General features: G+C 37.9%; 1 protein-coding gene across 1 annotated transcript in view; it reads left to right on the forward strand.

Annotated features, from left to right (window-relative positions):
• Window positions 1-8,197, forward strand: part of rapgef4a (Rap guanine nucleotide exchange factor 4a) — a 34,118-nt gene extending 25,921 nt beyond the window's left edge. The window contains 13 exon segments of the mRNA XM_058082612.2: window positions 180-268; window positions 346-370; window positions 457-535; window positions 599-745; window positions 2,688-2,785; window positions 2,863-2,988; window positions 3,128-3,306; window positions 4,794-4,884; window positions 4,959-5,009; window positions 5,098-5,185; window positions 5,273-5,337; window positions 6,659-6,713; window positions 7,814-8,197. Of these exon segments, the coding sequence (XP_057938595.2) occupies window positions 180-268; window positions 346-370; window positions 457-535; window positions 599-745; window positions 2,688-2,785; window positions 2,863-2,988; window positions 3,128-3,306; window positions 4,794-4,884; window positions 4,959-5,009; window positions 5,098-5,185; window positions 5,273-5,337; window positions 6,659-6,713; window positions 7,814-7,941 (1,221 nt within the window). The 3' untranslated portion in view covers window positions 7,942-8,197.
• Window positions 8,198-9,415: the final 1,218 nt, after the last annotated feature.

Raw genomic sequence — 9,415 nt, forward strand, 5'->3', positions numbered from 1 at the left:
TAATATTTTAATGTTCATAACTGCTGATTCTTTTCTTGTTAAATAAGATTTTTAAGATGTGTCGTGGGCCAATAAAAAGCAGCCAGGGGCTCCAAATGACCTCCGGGCCACACTTTGCACATCCTTGTTGTAGACTAGCGCCATTTGTTGATCTACTCGTGTGTTTTTGTCTTTTTCAGGACTTTCTGATGGCTGTATCTAATGATGCTAAACCACTTCCACCTCTAAATGAGCAGCTAACAGAGCTGGAAAAACTTGTCAAGTACAAGTATGTTTTATCATATCATACAATTCATCGTAGCAAATTCTCAGGCGCTTGATGAGTTTTTTTTTCCAACCTTTCAGCACTGACGATGCGTCACACAGAAAGGTACATCTCCATCAGGAGTCTTGAGTCTGACTTGAAATGATGGGTGTTGGATTCCTGGTAATCTGTGGATCCCCCCGCCCCCCCAGCACAAAGTCCTACTGCGGCAGTTCAGCACGGGAGAAGACAAGCTCCACAAGTGTCAGCCTATCAAGAGCGATGATGAAAGTGAGTCCAGGCGCCACCTCACATGTGACTCACAACACATGACTATTCCTGGTTCTCCGTCAGTTCTATTCAAAGTGTTCTGCTGTGACCACACCTACATCACCATCCGGGCTCCTGTGGCCGCTTCGGTCAGGGACGTCATGGACGCCGTGGCAGACAAGCTGGGCTCGGCGGATGATCTTCTCCTGGTCAGTCTCAGCTCGGCAGGAGGTGAGAACACTCAGCACGTGTATGTCCTGTTTGGACAATGAATGACGTTAACCAGGGGTGCCCAAAGTGGGGCCTGGGGGACATGTCCAATATCAAAGTGGTATAAGAGTATAGTAAGAGCAAAGAGCAAAGAGCAAAGAGCAAAGAGCAAAGAGCAAAGAGCAAAGAGCAAAGAGCAAGGAGCAAGGAGCAAGGAGCAAAGAGCAAAGAGCAAAGAGCAAGGAGCAAGGAGCAAGGAGCAAGGAGCAAGGAGCAAGGAGCAAGGAGCAAGGAGCAAGGAGCAAGGAGCAAGGAGCAAGGAGCAAGGAGCAAGGAGCAAGGAGCAAGGAGCAAGGAGCAAGGAGCAAGGAGCAAGGAGCAAGGAGCAAGGAGCAAGGAGCAAGGAGCAAGGAGCAAGGAGCAAGGAGCAAGGAGCAAGGAGCAAGGAGCAAGGAGCAAGGAGCAAGGAGCAAGGAGCAAGGAGCAAGGAGCAAGGAGCAAGGAGCAAGGAGCAAGGAGCAAGGAGCAAGGAGCAAGGAGCAAGGAGCAAGGAGCAAGGAGCAAGGAGCAAGGAGCAAGGAGCAAGGAGCAAGGAGCAAGGAGCAAGGAGCAAGGAGCAAGGAGCAAGGAGCAAGGAGCAAGGAGCAAGGAGCAAGGAGCAAGGAGCAAGGAGCAAGGAGCAAGGAGCAAGGAGCAAGGAGCAAGGAGCAAGGCGCAAGGCGCAAGGCGCAAGGCGCAAGGAGCAAGGAGCAAGGAGCAAGGAGCAAGGAGCAAGGAGCAAGGAGCAAGGAGCAAGGAGCAAGGAGCAAGGAGCAAGGAGCAAGGAGCAAGGCGCAAGGCGCAAGGCGCAAGGCGCAAGGCGCAAGGAGCAAGGAGCAAGGAGCAAGGAGCAAGGAGCAAAGAGCAAAGAGCAAAGAGCAAAGAGCAAAGAGCAAAGAGCAAAGAGCAAGGAGCAAGGAGCAAGGAGCAAGGAGCAAGGAGCAAGGAGCAAGGAGCAAGGAGCAAGGAGCAAGGAGCAAGGAGCAAGGAGCAAGGAGCAAGGAGCAAGGCGCAAGGCGCAAGGCGCAAGGCGCAAGGCGCAAGGCGCAAGGAGCAAGGAGCAAGGAGCAAGGAGCAAAGAGCAAAGAGCAAAGAGCAAAGAGCAAAGAGCAAAGAGCAAAGAGCAAGGAGCAAGGAGCAAGGAGCAAGGAGCAAGGAGCAAGGAGCAAGGAGCAAGGAGCAAGGAGCAAGGAGCAAGGAGCAAGGAGCAAGGAGCAAGGAGCAAGGCGCAAGGCGCAAGGCGCAAGGCGCAAGGCGCAAGGCGCAAGGCGCAAGGCGCAAGGAGCAAGGAGCAAGGAGCAAGGAGCAAGGAGCAAGGAGCAAGGAGCAAGGAGCAAGAATACGATATATAAACCACATACGTACATAAAATGGCAGAATTGGAATTACGGAATAGAGTAAGCCTGTCCGAATAAATAAGTTTTAAGCTGGGATTTGAAGGTGGGAACTCAGTCTGAAGTTTTTTATGTGTTCTGGGAGGGCATTCCCGAGGCGGGGGGGCTGAGCGACTGAAAGCTGTGGACCCCATGGGTGAGTCGGATGGATGAAGAGAACCTAAAAGTGCGAGTGGGAGTGTTTATGTGAAGGAGGTTGGCGAGGTGGTTTATGACCTTGAAGGTGAGGACCAGAATTTTATAAGTAATGCAGAATTTAAAAGGAAGCCAGTGGAGTTGTTGCAGGACAGGGGTTCTTGACTCATGGAGGGGGGTCTGGTGATGATACGAGCGGCAGGGTTTTGAACCACGGCAGAGAATTCAGTGATAAAATCAGTACTAGGCTTAGATGGACGGTAAACAGTGGCTATTATGGTTGGAGATGGTTCGCTCCAGCGTTCACTCAAACCGGAAGTCCTTATGAAAAGTATTGTGCAAAGGCAAAAAGACACATGTCTAACCTCCTGTATGTCTTTGTGTTGGATGAGCAGATAAAGTCACGTTCAAACCCACGGATGTGTCCGTGTTCTCCTCTCTCACCATCAACGGACGTCTCTTCGCCTGCCGGAAGGATCAGCTGGATATTTTGGTGCCTTTTGAATTTGTTGCCAACATTCCGTCGGATTTGACATCCCTGAAACACTTTTCTTTTTTTCTCCTTTCTAGACCCCCGTGGCCGAGCAGGAGGGTCCGTCTGCCGGCTCCTTGTCCAGTTTTGAGTGGATGAGCTCCAAAGATGTTGCGTACCATTTGACTTTGTATGACTGGGAGCTTTTCAACTGCGTACACGAGGTTTGTGGGGATTATGGGAAGTAGTCGTCAGGTGTAGCATGATTCCTGAGTCCTACTTTAAATATTTTCCCTGTGCATAACTCTGCAATGTACGCATATGAAGGAGGAAGATGACTAAAGTATTGTCTGTGTCTGCCAGTTGGAACTGATCTACCACATCTTTGGGAGACAACACTTGAAGAAAAGCACGGTCAACCTGGACCTGTTCCTGAGGAGGTTCAATGAAATTCAGTTCTGGGTGATCACCGAGGTCTGCCTGTGTCCTCAGCTCAGCAAACGTGTGCAGCTTCTCAAAAAGTTCATAAAAATTGCATCCCAGTAAGAACAATGTCCTTACTTTCTCCTCTATTTCATTATTAATGAAATAGTCAATGATCACCTAATGTAAAATGTTTTCAGAAATAATAGTATATGTGGTTATTATATTATTAGTACCGTGCTCCCAAAGTGTTGCACAGCTCTGGTTGTGCTATGTGAGTGCACGTGTCCACAAGGTCTGCTATGGGAAGCTTTTAGTGTACTGAGCTAATAGACCTGTGGTGTCCTGGCCTTTTTTTTAATTCTAAAAATAGAATTTAGCAAGAAAACTAGAAAAAATTGCAAAATCAGAAGTCATTTTACAAGTATAAAGTCAAAATATTAAGATGAGAAAATGTAATCAAATTGTTGTAAGTTTATGAGAATAACATCATTTCGTATCTTATGAGGACAAATAATGCCATAATAATGTCCTTTTAGTAACATCAAATTGAAATATTAAATAAAAAGTCATGAGATGAGAAACAAAACAACAAATAAAGTTGGAATTTGGGGGAAATTAGCTTGTGGGAAAAATGCTTCAACAATAAAGTCAAAATATTATGAGAATAAAGTCATAAATACTAGAAACAAATGAAAAAACAGCTGTAAGTTTACTAGAATAAATCATATTGTAATGATAAAAAAGTTGTAATTTTGTATGAGAATAAGGTAATATTATGAGGAAAAATAGAATCATTGCAGCATATATTTTTTATTGTTGTTGTTATTAAATATATAAATCCAAATCAATATGATTAATATATCATATAAAAGTTGTTATTGGAAAACTAATATTGCGGAAAAGTTTTCATGTTATGAGAATAAAGTCAAAATGTTGCATTGGTGTGAGGGAAAATAATATGGTTTTACTAAAATATTAAAAGAGAAGTCAAATATGAAAAAGAAACCAAAACAAAGTTATTATTTAGCAAAAATTAAGTTGGGGAAAAAGTCAGAATATTACAGAAATAAAGTCATAATATTAGAAAAATAAAATTTACAAAGATTAATAAGAAGAAAGTTACAATTATTTAAGTCACAAAAGTATGAAATAAAAAGTCCAAATTATGGGATTAGTCCGAGGTATGACAGAAAGTCGAAATTCCAAGATTAAATGTCATAATTCTGACCTAGAATGTCGATATTGTTGGCATTATGAGTTAAAACTGAAATGATGGGATAAAAAAATCTAGATTATTATTAGAGATGAGAAACTGCTCCATGTGACGAAAGCGTCAGTGAAGGCAGCACGTGTTTGTTTGCATCTCATAATTATGACTTTATATCTCATAATTATGACTTTTTATCTTAGAATTTCAACTTTTTAATCAGATAATTTCAATTATTTTGCATGCATTTTTTTCCTTAAATATATGAAAGTTTTTGGCGTATCTATATGTGTACCTTGAAGTGTCAAAGTTCCATCCTTTTTTGTAAGTTTTGCAACAAATGAATGATAAAACTGAGTTTTGGCCGTACTTCCTTCTGAATTTCTTGTTCCAAAGCTGCAAGGACCACAGGAATTTGAACGCCTGCTTCGCCATCGTCATGGGGCTCAGCCACCCGGCAGTGAGCAGGCTGAGTCAGACCTGGGAGGTCGGTTCTTCTTCAAGCGTTCATCTCCTGGCTCCATGTCAAAAATGATCATTTTTCTGTGTTTTGTTTGCCAGAAACTACCCGGCAAATTCAAGAAGTTCCATGGAGAATTTGAAAAGTTGATGGTAAGCTGACGTTGTCAAAGTATTATTTCAAGTACGCTCTGTTGCCTGGCATCATGTGCCGCTTTGAAGACGGCGACGCTTTGAACAGGATCCGTCCAGGAACCATCGAGCGTACAGATTGACTGTCGCCAAGCTGGAGCCTCCCATCATCCCTTTCATGCCTCTGTTGATCAAAGGTCACGACCTTTTTCATACAAACACCACCTGATGCCGCCTGCTCTTTAAACGTCTTTTCCTCTCACTTCCTCTTTCCTTCTCTCCAGATATGACGTTCACTCACGAGGGAAACAAGACCTTTATCGACAATTTAGTCAATTTTGAGAAAATGGTAAGACTTTGCAGTACAGTGGATTCACCCATGCAGCAAATTCACAGATATTATTCAAAAACATCCAAATCCTGATCTCCTGACTTAGTGACCCTTAAAATAAACCCAGTGGGGTCCAAACTTGAAATCAAACGGTACTATTTTTTAACTCGTATTTTTTAACTTACTTTCTCATCTAATTCATTATTCATTAAATAGTCACCAAATAGTCACCAAATAGTCAACACAATGATCACCTCATGTAAAATGTTTTCAGAAATAATAGTAGATGTGGTTATTATGTTAGTACCGTGCTCCCAAAGTGTTGCACAGCTCCGGTTGTGCTACGTGAGTGCACGTGTCCACAAGGTCTGCTATGGGAAGCTTTTATTGTACTGAGCTAATCCGTAGACCTGGGGTGTCCTGGCCTTTTTTAAATTCTAAAAATAGAATTTAGCAAGAAAACTAGAAAAAATTGCAAAATCAAAAGTCATTTTACAAGTATAAAGTCAAAATATTTAGATGAAAAAATGTAATCAAATTGTTGTAAGTTTATGAGAATAACATCATTTCGTATCTTATGAGGACAAATAATGCCATAATAATGTCCTTTTAGTAATATCAAATTGAAATATTAAAGAAAAAGTCATGAGATGAGAAACAAAACAACAAATAAAGTTGGAATTTGGGGGAAATTAGCTTGTGGGGAAAATGCTTCAACAATAAGTTAAAATATTATGGGAATAAAGTCATAAATACTAGAAACAAATGAAAAAACAGCTGTAAGTTTACGAGAATAAATCCTATTCTAAAGATAAAAAAGTTGTAATTTTGTATGAGAATAAGGTAATATTATGAGGAAAAATAGAATCATAGCAGCATATAGTTTTTTATTGTTGTTATTAAATATATAAATCCAAATCAATATGATTAATATATCATATAAAAGTTGTTATTGGAAAACTAATTTATAAAAAAAAAATAGTTTATAAAAAGGGTCAACATAGAGGTCTCTTGTTTCCAAAACAAGTCTTCCACATACTGAGCACCTGATTCAAATAGTCTTAGGTGTCTAGGCATGTGAGTCTGCCCGTCATGGTCTCTGTCCCTCACAGGAGCAGGAGATCAGCCCTCAATTACCAATTATCAATTATCTATCCAGGTCACCGGTGTGTGTGAGTGACAGGAAGAAAAGCTCAGACCCATTACTCATTGACTTGCATGTACTCTCGGAATGAGATTACTCATCTTTTCAGTTCAGTTTTGCAGAAGAAAAAAAAGGTATTTTGTTATTAATAATTATGGATTGATTATTGATAGTTTTTTTCTTTTTGTCTCCCAGCGGATGATAGCCAATACACTGAAGATTGTCAGGAATTGCAGGAGCCAGCCATTCAGTAAGTCACACAGCCAACAACCAAATAACACCTAATATCACCATAATATCATTATATTCATAGAATCAACTTTTCCACCCGTTCTGTTCTTCTGTTTTAATGTAATAATTTGCTTAAACTTTTTAAAATAATAATTTTTGTACAGTTCAATACAATTTTATAACAATACATTACAACATAAAAAAAATCCTTTCATAATAAACCTCCACGCTCCTAAAATTACCACATATTTTTTCTCGCAATATTTTTTACTTTATTCTTGGATTTTTTTTTCATTTCTAACAATTTCAACCTTTTTGTTACAACATTTCATCTCATAATTTCATCTCATAATATTTGGACTTTAAGCCAGTAGTATTATACCCCCCCAATTAATTTTCCAAAAATTCCAACTTTATTTTGTTTTGTTTCTCTTAATATTATTCTCTTAATATTAATATATCAATATTAATACTGATATATTAATATTAATATGCACATATTTATATTATTATATTATATTAATATTAAGAGAATAATATTAACAGAAACAAAACAAACTAAAGTTGGAATTTTATGTTTTAATATTAATATTTTAATATTAATATTCTAATATTAATATTCTAATATTAATGTTTTAAGTTGGTATTTTAATATTAAAGTATTAATATTAAAATGTATTCTTTCTATTCTATGCTAAAATGAAGTAATTTTCTGTCTGAATTTTTTTCGTAATATTATGACTTTTGTCAAATTTCCACAGTTTTTTTCTCTTTATGTTGTTTTTTTATTTTGCAACAATTTCAGCTTTCCTCTACAAAAGTTCTTCTTTTATTTTTTATTCCAATAGTATTGTGCCCCAAACTAATTTCCAAAAGTTACAACTTTATAATTCACCATTGTGTTTATTATTGTGTATTATCATCATAGCTTTTAGTCATGTAGAAGTGCAATGGCTCATAGTGGGAGGTGTCCCTTTGCCTCACGAGGGGGCCAAATATCACCCTGTATGAGTCAGTCTAGTCCGCCACCCCTGCACACTACCGTCACAACCATACAATCATAAAATAAACCATACAATCATAAAATAATGAAAGAACCACCCATTTCCCCCCCATCAGGTCCGGAGTCTCCGCACACGAACAAGAACCACTCGGAGATGCGGCGTTACGTGCGTCACTTCAGCGTGATCGACAACCAAAAGACGCTGACCCAGCTCTCTCACGGACTAGAACCTCGCAGATCTTGATAGGAGTCAGGGAAGGAGGCAGGAGACAGGAAAGGAGATAGGATTCAGGAAGAAAAGAGACAATCACACAGAATGATGTGTCAATGTGTTTGCACATATTTCAGGCTTGACGGACTCGAACTTGGCACCAGTCGAGCTGCTTCTCTCTGGGACTCGATGAGGTGATTGTGGATTCTTTCAATGTGTTCTTATTTATACACATGTGGCCGCTTGTTCTGTCTTGTAAATGATACATAAATATTTATTTTGTCATTAGCATGCAGATACGCTTCTTTGACTCTTTATTCCTATTACTATTCACTATTAGTATAAATCATTTCTATGAAGTCATTCAGCTATCAAAATTAACTTGACTCCAGTCAAGCTGAGGTAAACACATTTATTCATATTTAAGTTACACCACAAAAATATTATGTCAATATGTCATTAAACCAGCGGTATCCAAAGTGCAGCCCGGGTCAAATATTAAAGTCAAAATATTAGATATTGTTGTAATCTAATGAGAACTAGTGCTCGTTTTTGCAAAATAACGTCATAATATATGTTAACGTCTTATGAAATATTAAAAAATAGTCATACTATCATATATAAGAGTAAGAAAAGTTAAATTTTTTGGAAAATTTGGGTTATTCCCTGGCCATATATTCTAACCATATCATTTAAAAAGAAACTTAAAATAAACAATGAAAATGGAACATTTTACCAGAAAAGTCAAATTATTAAGAAAAAAGTTGTAATTGAACAAGACCAAGTTGTCGCTTTACAAGAATAGTGTTGTAAATATGAAGAAAAATAATCTCTTTTGAAATATTGAAAGACACTATTTAAAAAAAAAAAGTTATAATAGTAAGAGAAACCAAAACAATTTTGGAAAATTGGCTTTATTCGCCAGTGACACATTGGAACTATATAATTTCAAAAGAAAACTTAAAAAAACAGCAAAAAATGTGGAAAAATTTGCTGTAATTTTACCAGAAAAATATCCAAATATTAAGAAAAATATGTAGTAATTTAATGAGAAATAGCGTCGTCATGTTATGAAGTAAAATAATGTTTGTTTGACATCTAAAAAGATGCTTTAAAAAAAAGTCGTAATACGATGAATGGACCTAATAAACATAAACAAATATATATAATTAATGTCATTTTTAAATAAAAAAATTTTAAATAAGAAAATATGCTGCAATATGAGAAACTAAACTAAAGTTGTAATTTTTGTAAATTTTAATTGGGGGAAAAAAGTACAATGTTACAAAAATAAAGTCAAAATATTTTGTGGATGAAGTCATAAAAATATATATTCTATTGTAAGAAAAATAATACACAATTTTACTAGAATAAATTCATAAATCAATAATAACAATAAATACAAACAACAAACACAACGTGACTGTTGATGTTTTGGATGTTTTCATTGCATCACCTCGAGTCTCCTGACAGCAGAAAAACGACAATTCCCCCTTAATCCAGCAGA

Source organism: Doryrhamphus excisus, linkage group LG12 (assembly GCF_037039965.1).
Source record: "Doryrhamphus excisus strain RoL-2023G ecotype Guam linkage group LG12, RoL_Dexc_Guam_v1.1, whole genome shotgun sequence".
Taxonomy (NCBI): domain Eukaryota; kingdom Metazoa; phylum Chordata; class Actinopteri; order Syngnathiformes; family Syngnathidae; genus Doryrhamphus; species Doryrhamphus excisus.